The 27,516-nt window shown below is 37.0% G+C and overlaps 1 protein-coding gene across 6 annotated transcripts in view; it reads right to left on the bottom strand.

Annotated features, from left to right (window-relative positions):
* DLG2 (discs large MAGUK scaffold protein 2) overlaps window positions 1-27,516 on the bottom strand; it is a gene marked incomplete at its 5' end in the record, with an annotated part of 938,475 nt that overhangs the window by 562,824 nt on the left and 348,135 nt on the right. For all 6 annotated transcript variants that reach the window (XM_082659633.1, XM_082659629.1, XM_082659630.1 and 3 more), the window contains one exon: window positions 23,772-23,941. In XM_082659633.1, coding sequence (XP_082515759.1) covers window positions 23,772-23,941 — 170 coding nt within the window. The remainder of the gene's footprint in view (window positions 1-23,771; window positions 23,942-27,516) is intronic.

The following is a 27,516-nucleotide window of genomic DNA, read 5'->3' as shown; positions in this document are numbered from 1 at the left end:
ACCCGTCTGATCCTTAAGCCACTGCTAATGGGCGGATAGTCTTCCCTAAGTCTGTCAGCAGCAACGGCTTAGGAAGCATGAGTTCCTGACAGTACCTGTGGGTGGAATTCCAGGTAGAGAAATCTCTGCCATCCAGATATCTGGTAACATCAATTTGTTGGCATAAGTTAAATACTTAGAGAAAAGCTTTCTAACTATTAATATGTAATTTCACTTTCTTTTCATTATTGTTTGCTCTTAACTATGTTCACATCTACTTCTTACCAAACACATCAGTGTAGAGGTAACCTTGAATATAGGCAAAATTTCAGGTGAGATATACTTTCAAGATTCACCACTATTATACCCAGGGATGCTCTTCTGTCAGATTACAGATAGTATCTGAAGAAACAGCAATACTCAAAGGTGAAGCTTGTTAAAAAGATTCAGGGCATCCTTTTCCCTCACCCCAAACCACCAAATCAAACAGGCAACCAAAATGGCCAACACATCCACTCTTTAGCAACAGAATAAAGCCCCTGTTCATGAAAGATTTGGAGGGAGAACAATAACATCTTAAAACACACCCAAACTCAACAGCACTTAGTCTTTTTGACATTAACTCCTGTAAAATGTGCTGGGTGAACAGAACCACAGGAAGGATTGTTGTACACAGAAGCCTTTGAAAAAATAACAGGGCTCTTTACGAGAGAAACAAAAGTCCCGCTGGGCCAGGCAAATAAAAGGACTCAGCTGCTTAGCAGGAGAGGATTTTTTTTTAAAACCTCTTCATCATCCTCCTTTTCTCCAAAGGAAACAAAGAAACCTAAGTGAAGCAGAAATCATTTTGCCTTAGAGTCTGACTTCTGAGCAAAAGCAGAAGTATCTTTTTAATACTGAAATGATGGTCCTTGTTGAAATAATATTTTAGAAAATGAAAAAGTAGAATAACAAGTTGAAGAGGAAACATCAGAAACATGTTTTTTTGGGGGGGGCTGGTGTGTGATGGGAAGTAGGTTGCTCAACATGCTTTTAAAAAACACATCTGGGAGTTAAAGATAGTTTATTGGACAAACAGCTTTCAAAGGTGGTGACCAAAATGCTAATGCAAGTCTCCATGGGGCAATAGTAAATAACTCTCCTGTTGCTTTTTGTTGGTGCAATCCAAGATGCAATTAAGGGAAATGATGTGGAAGCAACAGCTGTTACTTGAAGAGGAATCTTCATCTTTAAAGTTGTTTTGAGAATTAAAGGAGTGAATGTATATAAGCAGTGGGAACACAATAAAAATGTTGTTTCTCTTTCTCTTTCTTTAAACTACTACAAATGCAATCTGCAGGTATCTATGGTCTTTAGGGGGTAAAAACTAGAAGGTTCAATGGGATACTTTATGACTAGTAAAATTGTCAAGAGTCTGCTGAAAACTAAGTAAAATGCTTCAAGATACTGGACCACCAAGAAAGAGGATGGCTTTCTAAATTTATGGTCAATCAGTGACTGCCTGAACATTTTTCTAAAGGAGATTAACTGTTAACCCTTTCTTAGCCATCATATTGAAAGGTCTCCCTAAATCATGATGGTATTATTTGGCAATAATAGTAAGAAAGACAAATATTGAGCAACAATTGCTTCACTGAGTCCTCATAATAAACCACTAAATAAGGTAGATTCTATTTTCTCTGTTTATAAAAGAAAACCGAGGTTTTCAACTTCTATGTGATAGCGTATCCTTTACGACAGAGGGAAAAATTCTAGAGATCTTAAGTCGTGAGAAAGATCTGTATTTCCAACACAAATGCTAAAAATGAAGCAAAATCTCTGAACTGTAGTTAAAATTTTTAGAAATGCACATCTAACTAAAGGCCCTTGTTCAACTTTAGCTCAGATTGAGGGGCAACAGAAAAGGTACAGCCTAGCGGCATCAGAAGCTGCTTCCAACCTAGCAGCATCAGAAGCAAGTAAGTAAAGAGTATTCAACTGGTCTGTCATTCACACGAACATTTAGTTGTAGCTTCGTTGGTGGATTGGTTGGTGGTTGCAAATTAAGCTTCTCTGGGTGAGCCCTCTCATTTTGACAGCATGTTTCAAAGGGAAGAGAGGGGAGGAGAGGGTTGAATAGGGGAGGAGACATAAACAAAACGAAACAATGTAGTCAAGACCAGATTTTTTTTGTTTTTTCTATTTCTTAAATTTAACCAAAGGATTTCCAGAGGAAATTGAAATGGGAGCTGGTTTGAGGGGTGAGCTACATGAATATATGAAGATATGCTGGCATGGAGAGAACTAAAAAGAGAAGACACAATTCAGAGGGAGGGAAATGGTAGGGACAAAAAGCAAGGGTGTCACAAAGTATAAGAATTGAGCCCTGCTGACATTGATCTTACAACTTCTATTATAGTACAATAAAGGGGAAGGGAGCAAAGGCTTTTACCTCCCAGGACTCTCACCTAAGTCTTCTGAGCCACACCTACCTGTCCAACCATGCCCTATGCAACTTCTCCCACACTCGCTGTGTTCCAGCCAGTGTTCTGTTCTTTACCTGCTAAGCTCTTTTCTACCTTTTGCATCTGCTAGTCTTTCTGCCTGGAGTGTTCTTTTCTTATGCTTCATAAGGAAACTATATTTTTAAGGAAACCTTATACTTAATGATTCACCTCTTGAAAAGGTCTTCTCTGACCTCCCTGTCAATTTCCATCATTGCACACTGTTCTTATCCTTCACAGCACTTCGTAATTTGTATGCATGTATATATGAACAGGCATGCATTTATTTCCCTGTATATTAGCTTATATTCTGTCTCCCTCAAAGAAATAAGTGCTTTGAGAACAGAGACAATGTCCTTTATACTCACCAATGTCGGCTGTGTGTTCTTGGGTAACTAATTTAAACTTTCTGAAGATTTAGTTTCTTAAATTATAAAATAGGGAATAATAGTATCTAACTTACAGGATTGTTTGGAAAAAATTAACATGAAATAGAATCTTAAGTACAACTCTTCCTATTATTTTGGAAGAACTCTAAAATAACCTCACTTCAGAATTAAGGTGCTAGAGTACCACTCGTGACTTGAAAAGGAGGTGATCCTAAACTGGCTTTGTCAGTCTTAGCGATGCTTTCCCTTTAACTTAAGTTTAGAAAGACAGACTCTCTCTGGATTGACTTAGAGCTCTTGACATATGTCTCCTAGATTGTAAGAGTCAAAAATCTGGATGTTGCCTCCACCAGAAGAATGTAAAGTGAGAGACTGTAGCTAGAGTTACTTCAACTGGGAGCAGAGTGAAGCTTGGGTGCTGCAGTGGGAGAGAGCTGAAATTCCTCTGACAAAAGGAAAAAGTGCCTGTTTCCCACGGACTAGATGTGGGTCCAGAGGGGGGAAGCTAGTCAGGTTTCCTCATTAAGGGAACTGCCTGCAGCTCAATAGAGGGGTGGACCACTGTACACCCAGGGCTGAGAAAGAGTTAAATATGGCCATCAAAGGAAGTTTTACTTCCATTCAGAGAACCACAGTTTTGAGTCTGCCATCAGGAGAACCTCAGAGGAACCCACAGAAGCCCCAGGAAGGAGAAAGCATCAGAGATTATACATGTGCCATTCTAAGGGTACTGAAACCAGATTACAATGATCTCACCCTGTAAAACTATGTCCTTTTCCCATGATCTCCTGCTTCCCATGTTGAGCAAAAAGGCTCATCATTGCAGATTTTTTTGGTCTGAAGCAAGATGGAGCTGGGGAGGTAAAGACATTTAAAATCAGATAAGAGCTCAGAGGTTTTTACATTTAACTGTGTTAAACTTATGGGATCATCAGACCAAAGGAACTTTTAATTATTATTGTAAATGACCTGAGATTGTATCAAAAGCAGGGGTACATTTATCCTCAGAGGGTTTTGTGGGAGGTCAGAGAGAAAAAATAAAGTTGGTTTCTGCTTTTACCTTACTAAATCTAGTTCATTCAACAAACTAGGTATGACTGTATACAAAATACTTCACACAGCATTGAAGTTCAATGAATGGCGAGGATCTAAACATTTGGTACACAGTAGGTGCTTGATATATATTATTTCTCTGTTCCCTCTTTCCAATGACAAATTCTCCCCAAAATAGAGCATAAACTTTTGAATATGTTGGAAGCTGTTCCTTGAATATTTCACTATTGCACACCATAATAACTTTCACTAAGTCCTTTACAGAATAAAAACCCAGACCACCCCCCAATCCCCAGTCTGGGTTTTTCTATTCTGTAAAGGACTTAGTGAAAGTTAGTGAAAGGCGGTCAGTCTTTCCTCAATATGATTTAGGATGAAAGAGCAATGAGGTTCTGGCAAGCTTCCTCATCTAAAAGTTAAAATGCAAGAGCCTGTGAATTTGTACTTGGTGGGCTATATCCACAATCCAACAGGAGACAGCAAGTAGCCAGAGAGCAGCAAGAGCGATAGAGGCTTGTTGCCCTCCATAAATCAGAAAGGCTCCTCACAGATGCAGTGACAGCCTATCTGGCATCCTGGAACAGAGTGTGGATGAGGTGGGAGACCACCTTATGTCTTTTCTGGGGAACTTTCTGCAGTGACCTAAAGTGGTTGCATCTGTGAATAATTGCCTCATGCTCATATTCTACAAGTAATCAAATGCAAGCTTTTCCTTCTCTGCTTACCACCCTTGGACATAGATTTTCATAGATGAACAGGGCTTAAGAGATGACACAGTTGGATCTCCCCTGTAAAAGGACGCTTACAGCTTCTGCCTGAACCCTTGTGGCAACAAAGAGCTCGCCATGCGTGTTGCAAGGCTCTGCGCTCTAGCGTCAGGTAGTTCTCATGCTTTTCTTCTCCCAAAGCCAAGGTCTGCTACCCAATAACACCTACTTTTCCTAGATCTGCCCTCTAGATGGACAAAATTCTTTCGTATTACAACTCTTTAATATTTGTCTCATTTATTCGACAAACATATATTGAGCACTTGCCCTGTGAGAGCTCCTGTTATAGGTTACTTAGGGATACAGCAATGAACAAAACAGAGTTCTTTGCCCTCCTGGGCTTATATCCTAGCATAAACAAGTGAATAAATTTTTAATATAATACCTGCTGGTGATCATGCTATGAGGAAAAATAAAGCCCTCAGTTAAGTGAGGGGAAAAGTCATGTGAACATCAAGGAGAAGAGTGTTTTAGGCAGAAAGAATAGCAGGTACAAAGCCCTGGGCAGAAACATGCTTAGAACTTCGGAGCAATAGCAAGAAAGCCAGACTGACTGAAGCCTCATGGGCAAAGGGAGATTCACAGGGGATGAAGTCTAAGAGGTAGCCAGGGACTTGTAGACCATGGTAAGGCCCTTAATTTTGATTAAGTGGAAGAAGAAGCTAGTGGATAGTTTGAAGCAGAAGGATGAATGGATATAATCTGGTTAATTAAAAAAAAAATCACTCTATCTGTCGTATGGAGAATAGATTGTAGAAGAGGCAAAGTAGAAACGGAGACTAGTTTCAATACCATTAGAGTAATCTGGGCAAGAGGTGATGGTGGTTCAGATGATAGCAGCAAGAGCAGAGTTGGTGAAAAGTGACTTAATTTAAGATTTATTTTGAGAGTACAGGATTTGCTAATGAATGAGGTGTAGGGTATGAGGAAGAAAGAGAAATCAAGGATAACTCCTACATTTTTGTAAGCAACTGAGTGCCATTTAATAAGCTAGGGAAGACTCTAGGAAGAGCTAGCTTTGAAAATAAAGAGTTGTGTTTTATATATGTCAATCTTGAAATACCTATTAGATGTATAGCATGAGGATAACTATATTACATATATAGTATAGGGATGAAACTTAAAGTCATAAGACCAGATGAGAAAACCTAGGAGGACAGGTTGCTGGACCACCAAGGAGGTGTCAGCACTGAGTCGTAGGGAACTTTAGGCTTTAGAGGTTAAAGAAAGAAAAGGTTTGAAAACCTCTATAATTTCCTTCCCTAAACTTATATATCTTCACAGATACATTTTGAGAAGATATTATTGGAAAACCAAAGTAGCTTTTTCCTGGGAAAATATCTGATATCCCTCATGAAAGTGAAATATTATTGCTAGGATTTGAGAACCAAGGTAGAAAAAATAAGCCAGAAACCTCAAATTACTTTTTAAAACATTGTCTAATGGCTCAAATGTTCCACTCTAACAGACGTCCCATCTAATCCTGTTACTGATATTAACTCAAAGCCATTATGAATACAAATGGCAGGAGAAAAGCTGAAGCTTTCACAATTTACTATTCCATCCTCCCTGGTACTCTTCTTAACAGTTGGGTTTTATTCCTGAGAAATTATATTGAATTTATAATTAATGTCTAGAATAATTTGTTTTTTCTTAAGTTTTCTTAAATTGCAAGAGTTTTCTTGAGAAAAGTTCCAAAAGAAAGTCCCAGCTAATTTTTAAAAGTTGTGAATTACAACAATGAGGAACTGTATCAACTAAGTCAATGAGCAAAGTAACCAGGCATGATTCCTCATTGTGAAGGTCACAGCTCCTTCTGTGAATGAATAGAGACAAATTTCCAAGTGCCGAAGGAAAAATGTAGAAGGGAGCAATTCAATTTCATCAACCAGTTGGTGAGTTGCCAAACACTCAACTGTCATATTTTGTTTTGCAAGCACTCATCCAAAGTATAACCCTTCTGAAGCCAGATCTAATGGAACCATGAGGAAATGATCACTACCAGTCTTGCTGGGGCCATCTAAAATGCTTGCTGCCAGTGACAATCTAGGATGGAAATGTATGTGACAGATAATCAAGCAAATGAATACACTGCTGTGCTATTTAGAGCAGTGAGGAAATCCATGTGATAGAAGACCTAAAAGATTCTTTTATTAGTTAATGTCAGTGCAGAGTCTCAAAGGGTTAGCTTCCTCTTCAGCAAAAAAGAAAAATACCAATTTGATTTTAAATTTAGGCATAGGGGAAAGAAACTTCTGAAAATGATGCACCTTTTGTTCTAACATCTCTCTCCTTAAACAAAGAGCCGCACGCTGCTTCAATTCATTAGAAAATCAAAGGGCAAACACCTGGGAAAAAATAGAGTATCAAAGAAAAAACAGTTGAAGCTTCTGAAGACAAGTACCATTAAAAAAAAAAGCCTACTTTCTTTTTATGAGAAAAGAGTAGGCTTGACAGACAGGGAAAACAATAGTTTTGATCCACCCTGGTTCAAGTGAGATGTTCAGATTATTTATTTGGCATACTGATTTAAATGTGGAAAAACTCAGTTCAAGACAGTTCTGACTGAAGGATTGTACTTTTAAAGGCTCTAATAAATATATCATGGAAATTGAAGAAGAGAGGAAAGTCTTACACCTTTCTACATTCCGTGGTCCATGGTGAGAGATATTAAATTAGATGTTCGTTGAATGAATTGAGCTAAATCTACTCAGCATTTCTCTTCCTAGTCAAGCATCTTTCACAGTATATATCAAGTGCTGTTTCTTTCCATTTCTTGATGCATTTTAACACTTCTGGATTTATAAATGTTAATATTAAGTTATTTTTATGACTGGTTATCATTTCATTGTACAGAGTATTATTTACTTTTTATAACCAGAAAAATGTGTACTTTCTAAAGTGTGAATTCTATTTTGCTGGTATTAATATTGCCAAACCTATTTTCCTTTTTGTATTTTTGCTCATCCTTCCATTTCTCAACTTTCTGTGTTTTCTTAAAAAACTTTTTTTTTGGTTATTTAAAAATATGCTATATGTATATGACAGGAAATCCAAAGGTACAAAGAATACACAGTAAAAAAATAAGTTTTCCTCTCACACAGTTTTTCTCTCTGGAGCAACCACTGTTACCAGTTATTTTTCTAGAAATGATTTTTTGTGTATACAAGCATATTATTTATATTCATCTCTCCTTTAAACAAATGATAAAACATTATGTATATTGTCTGCATCATGTATATGGTTTTACAACATATATGAGATTTTGTTCCCTATTAGTACATATAGAACTCCTTATTATTATTTTTTTAACAGTGGAATAGTATTACATGGATATACTGAAATTTTTGTAGCCATTCTTCCTCTGTCATTTTTTAAAAATTCTAGACACATTTATGCAATTAACTTTATTTCACACCTATGCAAGTTCATTTACAGGTTGAATTCCTAGAAGTAGAATCACGATAGTGGCATTTGAAGTAGAATCAATATAGTTTGAGCATTTAAAAAGTTAGAGGTATTTTAACATTGCTCTCCAATATAAAGGAGCAATATATGAGGAAGCCTTTTTAACCACATTTGCCAACACAGTGCATTGTCACATTTTTTGAATGTGGACAATCTGATAGGTGAAAAATGTATCTTGTACTTTCAATTTGCAGTCTTTCATTATGAGTAAGGTAAAGCATTATACAACTGTCTGATAGATTTATTGGGAACATCTCCACTCTATGGCTTCCTTTTCTATTCTCTTTTAATGAACAAAAGTTCTGAATTTTAATATAGTTCAATTTACCCATCTCTATCTTTATAGCTGTATATTTTTATTTCTTAAACAAAATAAAATACAAATTTGATTGTTAACTTATTTGGGTTTAGGTTATGTAGAGACTTTTTTAAGATAGACAGATGCACAAATTTCCACATATGACTTATTAAACCATTTATCTTTTCCCATTTATTCAAAATGCCATCTTTATCATATACTAAATTTCTCTCTGTTTCTTGTCTATTTATGATTTTTTTAGTCCTTTACTTTGATATATCTTTTCATTTTTTCATTATAGCTTCCTAATATTTTAATGTCTGATAGGCTAAGACCTATCTCATTTACATTATTTTTCTGAATTTTCTTGGCTATTCTCGCTTATTAATTTTTTCCATATAAACTTTAGAATAAACTTTTCTTGCTTAAATTTTTTTTCAGTGGTAGTTTTGTTTTAAATCTTTAGTGAAAAAGTGAAAATTGACAATTTTTGATGCCACATCTTTCCTTCCAATGACATATTATAGAGTTCCCTTCTTGTATGCCCTTTAATGGTCTTTTAGTTACTTTTATATAAATCTCACTCATTTATTCTTAAGTGTTTATCATTTTTATTGCTACTATAAATGATATACTTTCTTTTATTATATATTTTAATTGGTTACTGTGTTCATATACGTGCATACATATTCATTATGCTATTGATTTCTATATATAAATTTTATACCTAGCTACCTTTCTCAATTCTTTTATTGCTTGAAATAATTTTTGGATGACTACCTTTGGGTTAAAACTATATGATTTAAAACTATTTGATTGTGGTATGTTTAGAGGTTACTGAAGTTTTTTCATCCTGCTCATCTTGGGCAGCTCAATCAGACACTTTGCTCTGATATAGTACCCATGACTAGTTTACTCTTTTCCTTTGTACATATACTCATTTTGCTTTTCCTTTAAGTTATAGTATGGGGGTCTGGGTATTTTGTATTCTAATGACTTTCTGCACCTGAGGCAATAGCTGAGGGAATGAGTTGGGGGAGAGGTCAGTAGAGGCTGTAGTCAAGTGTGCCATTTTTCTTAGAACACCCAAATTCTGCTGTCTTTTGAGAATCTTGTTTAATGTCCTAAATCAAGATGCATCTAGTTGGGTAATTTCTCTAATTCAAGATGCAGCTACAGAGCCTTAATTTCTATTAGAGAAGATCAACACTGCTGCTTACTTTCTCCATGTTGGATTCTCCCAACAGCGAGTTCAACTACTCTGAAAAAGGTAAGACTACCAGCTCAGTGTCCTCTTTTCCAAGATTTAGTGGTATCAGTGAGAAAGAAGTCTCAGGATTTTGCCAATTACCAACACAGTTTCAGGAGGGGAATGGGAGTGGGGTAGCACCTGAGCCTTTCTAAACCTCTCTGCTACTGTTTCTTTCCTTCATCACAGTTTTTGAGTATATTGCATTGAGTTGTGCTTCATGCCTTCTTTCATCACTGTTAGCATACTTTTGTTGTTGTTCCTGATTTTCCTTATGTTTATTTTGTGAGTTATTGAAGGAGAGAATTCCTATAAGCAGATAAGATTAATCTGCTCTCATAACCTGGAAACCAGTTCTTTAGTAGCATATAGTCTGCTTGGTGGAAAACTTTGCCTATAAGCATTATTTTTATCTTCATCTTTCTATTGGTTCAGTATTTAGTCTTTCCTTATAACTGTGGGATTCATTTCATATCTATGTGTGCTGGGCAACATGCATCCCTGCCAAATCCTGTTTCTAAGAATTCCATCTGTTTACCTTCAGGTCATCTGTAATCGACACAAATGAGGAAAGGGTGGCTAATATGAGGAACGGTTGAATTACTATTAAGAATGATATCGGGACTTCCCTGGTGGCACAGTGGTTAGGAATCTGTCTGCCAATGCAGGGTACATGGGTTCGAGCTCTGGTCCGGGAAGATTCCACATGCCATGGAGCAACTAGGCCCGTGCGCCACAACTACTGAGACTGCGCTCTACAGCCTGCGAGCCACAACTACTGAGCCCATGTGCCACAACTACTGAAGCCTGTGCGCCTAGAAGCCCATGCTCCACAAGAAGAGAAGCCACCACAATGAGAAGCCCGTGCACCTCAATGAAGAGTAACCCCCCCCTTGCCGCAACTAGAGAAAGCCTGCGTGCAGCAACAAAGATCCAACACAGCCAAAAATAAATTAAAAAAAGAAAAATAAAAAAAAACACAATGTGAATGTTCTTAATGAAAAAAAAAAGAATGATATCAATAGCTCTGGATGTTAAGCTCAGTTTAACAATATTATATTTAACAGAGATAAATATCAATTTATAAATTTACATTAAAAGTCAGTTATTCTAAAATAGAGTGTAATATATCTGATAGCCAGTGATTCATATGAAGTATTTAACTGTCTATAATCTTGATATGAACCAACAAAAAGAGTCTTAAAAGCAACGTTAACACAATTTTATATTACATTAAATAATCAGAGTATGGAGTTCACATAAAGAACTCTATTCACCATGGTCTGCACTTACAAGCATATCAATGGATCTCTCTACGTAACTCTGTGTATTGTTATTTGGGTAGGATATTGCCAAACTTGAAAAAATTAATAGTATGGAAACAGTAAAATAAAGGGTCTGAAAATCACACTGTATCCAGAATGGTTAATAAACTGGGATTCCTTAGTCTAAAGGAGAGAGGCCTAAAAGGAGAATTGACAGTAGCCTACAAATGTATGAAGGGCTCTTCTATGAAGAGTTGTCATCATAGCTGGAAAGGGCAGAAATAAAACTGATGGACAATTTCAAAAAACTCCAACTTTCAGCTCAATTATAGGGAAAAAAATCCAATGACTGGGGCAGTCTCCCAAGTGAATAGCTATCACCAGTGCTAAAAAGCTATTTCTTCCCAGAGCATTAAAGTAGAAGTTGAAGTCTTGGTCAAGACTTCCTCACAAAAGCCTATATATATAAGTATCAGATGGTATTTGTTATTATCTATGTATATGTACATTTCACACACTAGGCTGGGACCACTGTCTCCTTCAAGGGCACACTGGGTCTCTATCTCCAACTTTTAGTCCCACAGTCAGGAGGTAGTCAATTAATATTTTACTAAACACATGAGTGAATGTGTGTATTTTGAGAGATTAGAATATTTGATAAATAGGAATGCTTGGACATCAAAATTATCATGATTTTTAAAAACTGGTACCACAGTTTATTCAAATGAATTGATCTGTGAAGGCTAAATTTTCCCATATGATTCAACTACTCATGAATATTCAATGAATATTTTAGGTTCCTAGGAAGCAACTGTTGAACTCTTTCTTCCTAAGACTAATGTGCTAGACTGAACAAACTATGTATGTCTTCATTCAGGACTGTAAGGCACTGACTCGCCTAGAAAAATGTGCCTCGTTTGTTTCCTTTGTTATTTTTACTCTTCCCTCTTCGTAACTGCTCTCTTTTTATTTATTTATTATTATTATTTAACATCTTTATTGGAGTATAATTGCTTTACAATGGTGTGTCAGTTTCTGCTGTATAACAAAGTGAATCAGCTATACATATACTTACATCCCCATATCTCCTCCCTCTTGCGTCTCCCTCCCACCCTCCCTATCCCACCCCTCTAGGTGGTCACAAAGCACCGAACTGATCTCCCTGTGCTATGTGGCTGCTTCCCACTAGCTATCTATTGTACATTTGGTAGTGTATATATGTCCATGCCACTCTCTCACTTCATCCCAGCTTACCCTTCCCCCTCCCCCAGTGTCCTCAAGTCCATTCTCTACATCTGCATCTTTATTCCTGTCCTGCCCCTAGGTTCATCAGAACCTTTTATTTTTTTTTTAGATTCCATATATATGTGTTAGCATACGGTATTTGTTTTCCTCTTTCTGACTTACTTCACTCTGTATGACAGTCTCCAGGTCCATCCACCTCACTACAAATAACTCAATTTTGTTTCTTTTTGTGGCTGAGTAATATTCCATTGTATATATGTGCCACATCTTCTTTATCCATTCATCTGTTGATGGACACTTAGGTTGCTTCCATGTCCTGGCTATTGCAAATAGAGCTGCAATGAACATTGTGGTACATGACTCTTTTTGAATTATGGTTTTCTCAGGGTATATGGCCAGTAGTGGGATTGCTGGGTCATATGGTAGTTCTATTTTTAGTTTTTTAAGGAACCTCCATACTGTTCTCCATAGTGGCTGTATCAATTTACATTCCCACCAACAGTGCAAGAGGGTTCCCTTTTCTCCACACCCTCTCCAGCATTTATTGTTTAAAGATTTTTTTGATGATGGCCATTCTGACTGGTGTGAGGTGATACCTCATTGTAGTTTTGATTTGCATTTCTCTAATAATTAGTGATGTTGAGCATCCTTTCATGTGTTTGTTGGCAATCTGTATATCTTCTTTGGAGAAATGTCTATTTAGGTCTTCTGCCCATTTTTGGATTGGGTTGTTTGTTTTTTTGATATTGAGCTGCTTGTAAATTTTGGAGATTAATCCTTTGTCAGTTGCTTCATTTGCAAATATTTTCTCCCATTCTGAGCATTGTCTTTTCATTTGCTCTCTGTTTAGCGTTGACTGAAAATTCTCAACCTTTCCTAATATCATCTTTATTATGAAAATTTCCTACTTACAGTGGATTTTTGGTGGGATCTCATAATTGGCTAGCCCATAGCATGTTTAAAAATTCCTAAGTTGGCTTTCTCTATGGGTATTAAAAGCGGAGATTTTTTTTTTAATCTTTCCTATTAACTTTTCTGTAAGGGATGATGTGTCTATCTCGCTGCAATTGAATTACGCTCAGAGACAAAGTCCATGTAGTAGTACAAGACTTCTGATTGACAGGTAATGGCATTCAGAGTCATGGTCCATGAATAAAAAATACTGCAATCTTTAGTTTTATTGGATCTCAATGTTCCAGAGAAGAAGAAGAATTTAATGTACACTGGTTGATGAGCTTGGGAACCAAAATGGATTTAGTTAGGGGACCATGATGAATTTAGCATGAAGTCAGTGCCAGCTAGCAGAAAAGGACTGCATTATTTCAGTCTAGGTGAATGACAGTTTTCTAGGAAGGTACTTGAGAGAAAAGCCAAAAATCTTTATTTATTGTCACTCCTTTGATTTAGCACTTAGAATGCCTGGTTTAATAAATGTTTTTGAAATAAAATATTTCTTGAGTGAATGGAGGATTATTTTCTGCACATATTTGCTTCTTAAAAATATAAACAAGGAAGGAGAACACTTTAAAATTATTGGGCACTGAGATGTACCAGGTATCTCATTAAATGCTCACAATAACCAAGGCTACTTAATATGCCCATTTAACAGTTAGGGTTAAAACACTTAGATGCTGTCCATATCCTAAAATCTTTTCATGGAATTGCTTTGTTGCTGATCCTAAATTGGAAAGATTTATAGTCATAGTATTTACCACAGCAACACATTTACTTTTAAAACTTTTAAAAATAGTATACATACAAATGCATCTACATACAAAACAGAAACAGTCTCACAGACATAGAAAACAAATTTATGGTTTCCAAAGGGGAGGCGGAAAGGGGATAAATTAGGAGTATGGGATAAACAGATATCATAAAATAGACAAGCAACAAAGATTTACTGTAGAGCCCTGGGAATTATATTCAATATTGTGTAATAACCTATAATGGAATATAATCAGAAAAAAGTAACTGAATCACTTTGCTGTATACCTGAATCTAACAAAATATTATAAGTCAAGTATACTTTAATAAAAAAAAATTGAAAAAAATGCTATACAAGTAAGTATTTACCTGAGCAAATATTCACAGCTAGGTAAACAGTGTTTTCTATGTGAATTATAAAACTTTTGAATGTCAATAAACCAAACTACATCTAGTACAAGGCATTTTTTTATATCTGAAGTTTTCATGGTAAAAAATAATTCTGACTTTCAAAAAGCCATTGATCATAAATTCTGTTAAAATTCCTGAACTAGCTTTAACCAAAAAAGAAGAAAAGAAACAATGGCCAAGTGTTAACCTCAAAGGGCAAATGAGAGGTGGGGCATCATTCCTTAATTTCCAAAATGATTTAGTAAATATAATTAGTTGTTTTTACACTCCTATGATGTTATAATGTACAGAACGGTGGGGACGATAGTAGAAATATTTGTAGTTTGTTTCTTCATGAATAAAGCACTTGCTACAAGGCTCAGGAGAGAGGTTTTTTTTTTTATGGATGTCATTACAAAGACGGACTAAATATCAGCTTAGAGAAAGAGCCTCCCAACCCACAAGTACATATCATTTATCCAGAAATGATCAGAAACTAACCATGTACATATTAAAGAAATTCTACAGAAAGTGCCTAGGAACAAGGTGAACTCATCAAATATGTTGTCCTTTGTCCAATTATTAAAAAGTATTTGTTCTTTGGGAGATCAGAGAGTGGTGATTTAGTCACAATTTATTTCCAAGAAGACTATTTCCCTGGCTTAACACGTAGTTAGGCATTTTCTTTTAGACTCTGAATATTATATTTCAGTTAAACGTTGCACTACACATGCACTCAAGCATATCCCTGTTTCCTCCAAGAGAACAATTTGGGTAATTCAAAAGGACTGAAAAAATGTATCACTAAAAGGAAAATGTAGTATTTTGAGATCTCATGCCAAACAGCTGAATTGCTATTTGTGCTTATTAAGAATCATTGGGACTTCCCTGGTGGCACAGTGGTTAAGAATCCGCCTGCTGATGCAGGGCACACGGGTTCAATCCCTGGTCCAGGAGGATCCCACATGCTGCAGAGCAACTGGGCCCGTGCGCCACAACAACTGAGCCCGTGAGCCACAACCACTGAAGCCCGCGCGCCTAGAGCCTGTGCTCCGCAATGAGAGAAGCCACCGCAATGAGACGGCCATGCACTGCAAGGAAGAGTAGTCCCCACTTGCGGCAACTAGAGAAAGCCCCGCGCACAGCAGTGACGACCCAATGCAGCCAAAAATAAATAAATAAATAAAAAATAAAACTCCCTCTGGTTTAAAAAAGAAAAGAAAAAGTGTCAAACCATTATTCAGAAAGGCCCTTCACCACAAAGAGGTCTACCTACCACGTAGAACTCAGAGCCTGGGACAGAGGACTGAATAAAGAGTAAACAGTGCCTTGCATTCAGAGACACATTTATATGTGCATTGAAAAATGAATATACATTATAATTTACCCCATGGCAAGAAAGGGGAAACGTATGGTGTCCCTTGATGCAGTAAATGGTTGGATGCCAGCAATCAAAATCACTGCATAACTGTTGTGTTCAGTTTTTACCCAGTGGTCTGGTGATCCATTTGGGTATGAAGAGCTGAATTCTGGACAACTGAAAACTTTGCTAACCTAAACATTCCCAAGTTATCATGGTCAGGTGGTAGTTGTACAACCTGTTATAGAATGCCGTCAGCAAAATTATCCATGAACAGATGGGATAAAAAGAAGAATTTCAGTGCAGGCAGTCTCTGTACTATGCTGTAAGGATGGTACACTCAATTTTCAATTAAAATCTTAGCTCATTCAAATGTTGATCGAGCACTTGTTATATACTCAATACCTGTAGCTCTAGGTCTATATACCAAAAATCAAGTTGTGAAATGGTTAATTTACCAAATGACCATCTCTGAAAACTGCCAGTTGAGTTTCTCATATCAACTCTGAGAAAGTTTACTCTGCCCACGTTAGTGTCAGAGAGAAAAAAGACCAGAACAGATGGAAGAAGAAGGACAGATGAGAGAAAAGAGTTGAGTATGCAGATATCGAGACAAGTCGTAAACTTCATTCCAGTTAGATATTTGAGAAATTGTCTGTAATATCAGAGGCATGCTAAGTTGACATTTAACCAGGCTGGACAATAAGTCTGTTATGTAGGCTATTAAGAAAAAATAAAATAAAAATCCTCAATAATCTAGAAGTTGGTTTTTGACTACTTGGCCTCTTAAGCAAAGTGCTAGATGCTTCAAATACTGTTTATCCCAATCTTTTGAATGGATAGTTTCTGTAAGGGGTCCATGCAAGGGTTTGCCTCATAAGGAACTCCTCTTGGCAGTAAAATCATTCAGCTTCCATCTTGGCCCTTGCTTTTTCCTCCTGCCATACTGATTAGTATGAGCTGATGAGTGATGAGCATGATCTGTCTTGGACTCTACTCCATCTCTCCACCCCAATTCCTCCCACTTGCGACACAGAGTTTGGTTGCAGACTAAACCTAGGGCTTGTACTTCCCTTTTAAGTGTTCATTAAATGCTTCAAATTTAGCACAGGCCAGGGTAGAGATCATAAACTCAGTGTCTTAAGTGTTAGACTTTGCAGCTTGTTTATCTCTTTAATTTGGGCTGTTGATATCTATCTTTTCTATGTGCTAAGGTTACTTGGATGGTCCGGTAACAAGAAAATGAACAGAAGAGGAAGAAATGAAGTATTTTAGAAGCTCTTAGAAGTGAAAGGCTGCTTCTGATTGGATTGATTAGTAATAGCTTTGTGGAGGAGATAGAATTGAACTGGCTTGACTCTTGGGGATGGATATGATGCCAAAAGGTAGTGATCACAGTGGTAAGGAAACGCATTCCAAAGGTGGGAACAGGACAAAAGCTTAGAGGCAGGAAAGTATGGCATGTGTTTAAGAAATTGTGCATAGTCCAGCTTACCTGGATAAGAAGACAGATGAATGAGAGAAGAGAGAAGAAAAGGCTGAAATCAAATTTTGTTGCTGCAGAGGGAGATCATAGAGGGTGTGAAATACAGTAACAAGAAATTTAGATTTTTACCTAGCGCCAGGGAAGAACCACTAGAGACTTTTGAGCAGGGCAGAACAATTAACAGAGCTGCGATTTTTGGAAGATTGATCTAGAAGTGTGTGGGAATGGAAGGGAGGGATTGGCAATGGATTCTATTACAGTAGATCAGACAAGACATAATGAAGATATGAACACGATAGTAATGGCGGTGGAGATTTTAAAGAGAAGACTAGTTATGTTGGAGGTAGTTTCCAAAGGACATGATGCCTGATTTAATAAAGGTGGCAAAGAAGAAAGAAGAATCAAAAGAACAGGACTTTGAACTTTTTAATCTGGATGAGTGGGACAATCTTTAACATAAATGGAGAGGACAGAAGGAAGAGCAGATTGCACTGGTGGAGGACAGGCGGTGGACGTTGACCCTGAGGAGACATCATGAGGTCAGTTTTCAACATGCTTGGAGATACTTCTGCACATGGAGCCTACTGAAATCTATGCCCAAACTAGGAAAACTAAGGAAAAATACAAACAGACATATATGCACATTTTCATAAAACATAGATTCATATATCACATAACTCAGACCTGTTAGAAACAAATTTATATAGAGCTAGAGAGAACAACACAGCTGAACATACTATATATGGGCACATACAGATGCCAGCACCAATATATTAAAAATATACGTGTGTGTGTATATACATGCCGAAATCTGAGTCAATGCATGAAAATATATATTGGCTTCATCTGAAATTGCTTAATAGTAAAAACTTTTAATTAACTTTCGAGTCTTTAATCCAAGAAATATGAATACTTACTAAAGGACTAGATTGTGTAAAATACTATGGGAAGCACTTTAAAGCACCAGAATGAGTATGTGCTTTGCTGCTTTTCTTTCTTCAACTTTTAGTCAATTATGATAATAAAAAGAGTAAAAATAATTAAATACGTATTGAGAATTTACAATTATTATCCTGAAAATAACCTTATGAATTAGATACTCAAATTACATCTATTTTGCAGACAAGGAAGGTGAGGCACAAAGAGGTTAAGACACTTACTCTAGTTTTCATACCTACTTAGAGAGACGTCCAGGAACTTCATCACTACATATGTGGCTTCTCTAGTGGTTGAATTATACACATTATAAATGGCCATTAGTATAGTGACTTTTACAGTCAGTGTGTTTTATAGTTATTTTTACTTCTTGTGCAAAGCTGAGAGCATTCTTCACTGCATTTGCAGTTCGCACTGTTACAGACTTTTATAACTGAAAAAATGTATATAACTATGAAGAAATTAAAACTGAAGATGTTTAAAAACATTTTCAAAAATAATGTAGAATTGGTGAAATGTTTTGCTAGACAAAATTTATCACTCTTTGAGTTTTTATTAAAAAATAAGGTGGTTAGGGCTTCCCTGGTGGCGCAGTGGTTGAGGGTCCACCTGCCGACGCAGGGGACACGGGTTCGTGCCCCGGTCCGGGAAGATCCCACATGCCGCAGAGCGGCTGGGCCCGTGAGCCATGGCCGCTGAGCCTGCGTGTCCGGAGCCTGTGCTCCACAACGGGAGAGGCCTGCGTACCGCAAACATAAATAAATAAATAAATAAATAAATAAATAAAATAAAATAAAAAATAAGGTGGTTAAATAAAGTCTACCTTTGGATTTAACAATGTTATGGCCTTAATATTTCCGTTCTAGAACCTGGCCTTCAACTAGCTATATTATCTGTAAGCAGCAAGAACATCTTAGAAGGCATCTCATTTCTTATATAGGTTTAGGCTTCTTTGGCTTAGGCCACAGAAACCAACAGTCCACAAGTGTTTACTTATCTAGTTCCTGAGAAATTATGACTTAAAGTGTCCTTGGGAAAGTCACTAGAAAGACTTTTATTATAAACCTATTTCCTGGGAAACCACATGCACACTTCAGATTCTCTTCCTCGCATATTTCTGGTTGTTTGGCAAGTCTAAATGGATTTGCCTAATCACAACTTCCTATACATGATTAGCCATTTTTTTCTCAACTGACTGCCTGCACACAGACACCCCAGCTGCTTGCAATGACCAAATCTGTAACTGTGAGGTTAGGGAAATTTTTATATATTGTTAAGAAGAGACATTTTAAATCAGTAGTGCATATTACCCAAATACCCCTTACTGAAATACATGGCTATAAACCATTAGCCAGATGATTCTAATTGAATATTGGGAAGGCTAGTACTGCTATACAGACAAATCACATACGTCAAAGATCATCTCAGAATTCGTGATTTGTACGATAGGTGGAATAAACATAAGGGTGTAAATTGGAAAACTGTAAATTTAATTCTACCACAAATGATTTTTTTCAAGGAATCCCTTAACATTGCATCTATATAACAAAAAGGAATAACACTGTTTACCTTCTGTCCCATGTAAAAACAAATAAACAAAACCAAAAATAATCCCCAAACAAAAATGGCCTGGGGCATTAAGAATGTCTATCAAATAGATCTACTAAATGTTTATAACTGTTCAAAATAGCTAAAGTAGCCATATTCATGATTTTTATATTAAAGACTATTGGTAAAAGTGAGAAAGTCAATCATTCAGGTATTTCCCCAACTCCAGATATTTGATAAAAAATGGGGAAAATTCAGAGTATTAACAGGGTTTTCAGACAGATGTTTTCCAGTTCTGCCTCCTTTTCAGAATCTGCACAGTCTTCTCAACATGTCCAGTAGAGTCCCCATACGGGTTCCTCCACAGCCTTCCCCATCTCACAAATGGCACCCCAATCCATTAGGCTGCTCTATTAGAAGGACCAATTAGAGTATGTCCAAGGGCCTCAACCTTGGACATACCCCACATCTAGATTACCAATAAGTGGCATCACTTACATCTTCACCATCCATTTTTCTCTACCTTCTCCAAGTGTCCCCTAACTGATCTCTGTTCCCACTCTTGCCCCCTTCAATGCATTTTCTTTACAGCAGCTGAGTGATCTTCTAAAAACAACAAATTTGACCATATCACATGCTGAACATGTTTCAAGAACTTCCCATTGCATTTGAAATAAAATAACAAATCTGTAAATACGGTCAACGAAGCTGTACATGATCTGGCCCCTGCTCACCTTGACAATATCATTTCGTGTCATTCACTATCTTGTCATTAAACTTCAATCACAACTGACTTCTTTCAGTTCCTGGAAGGTACGAAGATCTTTCCTACACTGGGGCCTTCATACACACATGCTTTTTACTTCTGTCTGGATGCTCTCCTCCACTCTTTGTCCAGCTAACTTCTAATTTTATTTGTATTTCAAAGTTTAGCTTAAGTGGCACTTCCTCAGGGAAGTCTTCTTTGACCCACTATTTAATTCGTGCCTCCTTAATCATGTATGCTCTGATGTTTTCTACATCAGACCATAATCTTCTTGAGCGAGAATTCTCTCTGTTTTCTTTGTGAATCCTCATTGTCTGGGTCTGTGTCAAGTCCACAATAAATACTTCATAAATATTTGCTGAATCACTGAAGAACTAAATTAATGACCACATTCAGTTAGCTCTGTATTATATACTCATAATTGAGGCTAGTTAGCCCAGTTGGCGAGAGTGTTGATATTTACTATTGAGAATGCCCACATGCTCAGTGAAGGGAAGATCAGGGTCTGAAAGCACATATTAAATTTTAAATTCTCTGGAGCATTTTGGATCTCCTGATTAAGATGAATCACATCTTCCTCTTTGTTCAATTGGAATCATGGCTCAAGTTCAACCACAGAGCTGATTTCATTCTGTCTAGCATTAAAGTGAGTTGGCTTTATGTCTCTCTCTCTCCCATTAGAACTTTCCGATTCTCCCATTAGAAGCACATCTGATTCATCTTCATTGTCTCCACTGCATAACAGTTTCCATGGCATGAGTTAAACATTGACAGAAATTAAAAAAAAAAAAATCATCATTCAAAAATAAAGAATAACGGTGCCAAGGGAGGTTAAGACTGCAAGGTATCATCAGATTTAGTGTAGAATCCAATTTACTCTGATTCATCACGTCCTGAGTTCAAGGCACAGGGAAAGGCATCAAGGATTTAAACAATGACTAAAACAGTTTCTTTCTCTGTAAATCAGTAAGCTCTATATAGAGAAACAAATCCCCATCAGTGATCTTTGTATGGTGACAGTACAAAAAAGTATGACTGACTCAACATAAACCCAACAGGACCAACAGGCCCACAGCCCTCTAGAGGAATTTGGCAGGAGCCTGCTTTCAGGGATGTAAAATTAACTCTACCAGTTTCCTGGTTCTCCTTTCCCCAGTAGAAAAAGCCCATCACCCATCAGCTCGGTGCTTTGTGACCACCTAGAAGGGTGGTATAGGGAGAGTGGGAGGGAGGGAGACGTAAGAGGGAAGAGATAAGGGAACATATGTGTATGTATAACTGACTCACTTTGTTATAAAGCAGAAACTAACACATCATTGTAAAGCAATTATACTCCAATAAAGATGTTAAAAAATAAATAAATAAACCAAAAGAAAAGCCCGTCACCCATATGCTGCATACTTTCATTGGGTTATTGCCTGGGTATTCCTGGTCGATTAATGCTCACCGGTCCCCACGTCTCACTCTCTTTGTCCCAGGGAAATTCCTGCCCCACTCCTGGCTCCAAGGAGAATATAGTTCAGACAGAAGTAAACCAGCTAGGGCCCTAATACCAAAGATAGAGATCCCCAAAAATGTGTTCCTGATAAAATTAAGGAGTTTTGGCTCTCGATTCCCTAGAACCTTTAAGTGCTCTGCTGAGCAGCTGGAGGTCATCGAGTGACTCAGCACTCGATGACCTCCTAATGGATGGTAATGCTTTGCTGAGTGCTTTCGACTAGTACGTGCCTTAAGGCTGTGCTGAATAATTGCTGTTAATTGAATTGTAGAAATATCTACGTTATTTATATATAGTATATCTTTTTAATCAAAGTAGTGGGATGCTCATTTGGTTTAACTTTAAAGCACATGGCAAATATGATTTTAGTACATGTGTAGGATAGAAGGTCTTTTCTTTCGTATCACCAGACATTGTGGTATGGAAATGCTTTACTTCTTTTCTTTCCGCCTACCTCCCCCAGAATTAATTATGGGATTTTAATGCATTTGAATTTAACTCACGAGGGATCCTTGATAACTTTATTAGATTACCAAACAACTGTAGCAGAGGCTCAAAGTATATGGAGCAAACTACAAATAACATGTATATACTATATAGTTAATACTTGTTGTCAATTTGTGCCAGCCATTATTCTAATCACCTTATGTATATTGACTCGTCTGATCCTCACAAGATTTCTAGGGGCAAGTGCTATTATTACCTGCATTTTGTAGATAAGAAAATTAAGGCTCAGAGAGGTTAAGCAATTTGCCCAAGGTCAAACAGCTAGTGAGCTGCAGAGCTAGGATTCCAACTTAGGCACTTTGGCTCTGGAGTCTGCACTCAACCAGAAAGCTTTTCTGCTCACCACTTGCCAGCTATTAGTTAAATGTTTAATTCTCATAAGCCCAATGGGATGCTACCATTATGATCCCCATTTAATAAGGGGGTTGGTCTAACCAACGTCACTCTGCTTGTAAGTGGCTGAACCAGGCTTTTAAACTCAGTCCTGCCTGAGTCTTGGGTCTGAGATCTTAAATACCACCCACCACTACCTTGCAGAGAAGGTGGTGTGCTTATTTGTAAATCACATATAGTATTAGAGATTACATAGATTTTAAGGGAAAGAGAAATAATTTACTAAAAGAGTATAGTGACTCTGTATTCAAAATCTTTTAAAATATTTAAAATACTCAAGCCAATTATTTGATTTTTCTAAAACATTTGAAATACTGTTAATATTAACTGTCATCATTCTGAAGAGCAGAGCTCAAAGGACTATTCTTAAAAATTAATATAATGATTCATCTTACTGTTTATGTGATTCCCCAGGGTAACTGCAATTACCTCAAGAGATTTGTGAACATTTCAGAAAAATAAATTTTAACTTATTTTGACTCTTGCAAGTATAAAATGCTATGTAGTACTTGAATACAACAGATAAGAGTATTATAAAATCAAAACGAATCACAAGTGTCATAAAAATATAATAATTGTTATTTCAGGATAGGCTATTTCAATTATTATTTTTCACATTACTATTTTACTAAAGGAGGGAGGTTACCATTTACATTTGAAAAGTTAGAAAAGTATTAACATGCTGGCTAAGTCATGATGATCCGGTAAGATTAAAAATTTATAGAAAAATGTAGATGGTTGTTGTTGTTATTGTTTATAAGAAAATTTCCTCAGAAATCTATCCTTTCCTTCTCTAAGTTCATATTTACAGTAGTGGTTTCTTTTACTCTACGTAAAAACCTACCATTATCATAGGATTTCAAAACTCATGGTAAGCGCTGACTATCAGACAATAGAAGAATGGACTACATAGATGGGTTATGGCATAATCTTAGCCAAATAGGTTGTCACTGGTGTTCTATTGTGAGTTATTTATGTGTCTATTACCTTTAGGCCCTTTGAACAGCTTGATTTCCACAACAGTCTCCAAAATGGGTCGTCTTCTACGCACGTACAGCCGAACGATAGACCCTGCTTCTTTGAGCGCTTCCACTGCTTTACTGTGGGAAACCTCTGACACATCCACCTCGTTCACCCGTAAGATACAATCATTGACCCTGAAAGAAAGGAAAAGAGGCAAAGGTCAGGAGTGGCTAAGAGAATTTCTGAAAGAATCGTATGAGTATCTAACCTTAAGATGTGGGGAGGCAAAAGGTATAGGCAATTTAAAAATATTTATACTTGGAAGAAATACTTCAAATGAAGGAAATCGAGAAAACCTTGAACTCCTCAGCCTTCACAGTTTTCCCAACATTGACCACCCTACTGGTCAGGTCCCATACTGAACTCCAGTCCACTCTGACTGGGACTGCATCACATAGGGGGCAGTTAGAAGGACACATATTTTAAGGTCTCTGTCAGTCACATCAGCATTTTGATTGGTTTTAATTGCCTTAACTGAGGGTTACAATTTGAGTGGTTCTCAGAACTTACTCCCACAGACTATACAGACATAGCAAATGTAACTTTATAAATTAGTTTTTCTTGAATTTTTAATTTACTAGCTATAAAAGTAATATATAATCATTTTAGAAAATCTGAACAATATAACACGCAGAAAGAAAAAAATATATACATGATTCAATCATCTGAAATAATGTTAGCTTTCTGGCAAATTATCTTCCAGTGTTTTTTTTTCCCCCTCAAATTCATTTCACGATATTACAGGGATTAAAGTCCAGATCTCACAAAATTCAAATAAAATCTCAATCCTTGCCCTAGGTACTTTCTTTAAAAACTAAGAATTATGACATGGCCTACATTAGACTTTTCCTTTTTGCCTTTTTTTTCATGGGAAGGAACAAGCTGACTTTTCCATTAAGCTTTCTAGATACTTTATAGTTCATAGTGGCCATGAATTGTAAATCTCTTTTATATTCACAATAATAATTAGTGAGAATATTAATAATGGTTAAGGGTGTCAGACTTGAGATTAGAAGGAGTTCTTCCCCTCACTCCACAGATCCATTCTCTGTTCCCCATCCCAGTTCGCTGTGTTGCTCGGAGTAAGAAATAAGGGGCTACCCCTGCTTCACCCCTCCTCCCACCACCCATTTGGCTCCACCTGCAAAGTACATCTACAGTCCATCCAGGTTCCTCATCTCCAGTGCTACCCTGTTGGCTGAAGTCAACATCATCTCTCACCTGAACTACTTCCACAGCCTCCTACCTAGTCTCTCCGATCCTCTCTTGTCACCTTCCAACTCATTCTCCACAGTGCCCAGGATAAAGTGGACATGGTTGGTTGCTTAACCCCCTTCCATTCCATTCCCCACTTCCTTCTTCCAAACAGTGCCTGATTTTGTTCAGGTGATCTATTCTTCAGCAAATTTTTGTTAAATGAACGAAAGAGCAAGTCTAAGTTCAATTATTGGGCCCTCTATTTCCTAAGTTTGTAAACATTGATAATTTTTTTTAACTTCTCTAAGCCTCCACAGTCTCATCTATAAAATAGATATAATAGTAATGCCTACGATAAAGACTTTGGGGAAGATTAAATGTGGTAATGTCCATATAAGTCCTTAGCACAGACCCCAGTATGTAATAAGCACCTAATAAATGGTTGTTATTGGTAGCAGTGCACAATTTGTTGATTTGCAATATTCTTAACTATTGGATTCCTTCCATAGTCTTGTGGAATAGGATCTATTACCCATATTACACAGATAAGAGTTGTTCCAAGTGGTTAAGTTCTTTGTCTAAAGCTGTCAGCAATTTGATTAGAGATTGGATATGATCCTAGGTCTTATTTCAAAATTTGTTCTTTCCTCTTAGGACACATACGTCTAATGTGATGAATAGTTTCATGTATGTTGTGCGCATCAATTTAAAATTGTAACACGGTAGTGGAAATATATAAAAAGTATGGGAAGAATTTTCCTATCTTTTTTGTTCATAACTTTTCTATATGTATTTGCGGAACTGCGTGATAGGAACTCTTGGCTCAATGAGAACCCTGATTAGCTTCAAATTCTTGAGCTAGAACAATTTCACTTACAAAGATTCAGTGGTGTCATTTCATCATAACAGATGCTATGGCTTTAATAGGTTTATACAGACATTTCCTCTCTGACTGACTAAAAAAAATCATGGAAAACTACCAATTAAAATAGTTTTGAGAATGTAGGCATCACGGGTGCCAGCCGCCCTGCAGCAGCTGGTCCTTTGAGAGTGGGTAATTTTGTCATCTCATGATAATGCAAAAACATAATGTTTACCATCACCCTATGCTCAGCATACTAATCATATATTAAAACACTGCTTTCCATAGAAGGGAGTGGCTGACATTAAAGAGAAAATTCTGGATGCTCTATCTATTCAAACTCTACTAAATTTTTTCCTTTTGTATACACTGGAATCCTTAATTGTCAAATGCTGGGGTGAGGAAATCACAGCCTAAATCAGATGTTTTTTTCTGAACATGTGGACAAAGTAGGCAGCTTTAGTGCACTAAAAAAACCCCACCGGACTAGCAGTCAGGAGGTTTGGATTTGAGTCCCAGCTGTGTATCAGCTGTGAGACCATGGTCGAGTCACTTCATCTTTTTGAACTTCAGTTTCCCATGAAAAGAGAGTAAGCATGCCTAGAGTTAATGACAGGAGTAACCAGACAGATAAATATATGAAGGTATGCGTAAACTGTAACGTACCGTATATGAGAGAGTTGCAGCTATTGATAGGTGAATCAAAGATGCTGTGCTCAGAATTTGTTGAAAGGTAAATAGGATGGAAATTGAAATTTCTAAAGGGTCTACTATGTGCCAGATATCATTTTGGTGACTTCATTTATTTGCTCGTGTTTAAATCAAACCATTTATAAAACACAGATTCTTATTTTACAGACAATGAAATTTTACTGACAAGGTCACCGTGTTGGTGAGGGCAGCAACACGATTCCAATCTAGTTTTGTCCTTTTGTGGAGCCTATGCCGATACAAAGTTACTCAGAGTTGATTGTTTAAAAAAAAAAAAAAAGGAATGTGAGGGGAGAAGTTTATATTCAAATTCTTAAAACAGAAAAGAAAGGATATCAAGCCAAACTAGGGAACTCAACTTTCCTTCCTCCCAATCACTTGAAATAGCATTTGGCGAGAGGGTCATGGCTATTTAGAATTAATTTGCTTTCTCTACCAGTAGATAATCTCCATGAGTAAAGGCAGCACTGGAATTCATTCTGAAACATATAAATATACCACTAGCTTCAAACTCAAATAACACTGTTTCAGTGAAAAGTGAAGTCTTTATCGTATTTCTGAGACATTGTATCAGAAAGCCATTTACATACAAACTTTCTCCCTACTGTACCCACATAATTAAGTTGATGGTTTCACTCTTTCAGGGCTTGCTGTTTTGGATATAAGTCTACAATATCCTTTTTGTGGACCAGTATTGCCCATGAAATTAAAAGGTTAATTTTAATCTTCCTAGTCTCAGTTCCTTTGGACATTTTGGTACATTTCCTTGCAGAAAATATCTTTGAAACAAAAAGTACATTTCATCACTAACATGTCCACAGAATCACATCTAAAATTTGCACTAAGCAGGGAATTCCCTGGCTGTCCAGTGGTTAGGACTCAGCGTGTTCACTGCTGAAGGCACGGGTTCAACACCTGGTCAGGGAATTAAGATTCTGC

This window comes from Grampus griseus, assembly GCF_964374135.1.
Source record: "Grampus griseus genome assembly, chromosome: 8".
NCBI classification, from domain to species: Eukaryota; Metazoa; Chordata; class Mammalia; order Artiodactyla; family Delphinidae; genus Grampus; species Grampus griseus.
The sequence above is the reverse complement of the archived record's forward strand: the minus strand, read 5'-3'. Positions and strand labels throughout refer to the sequence as shown.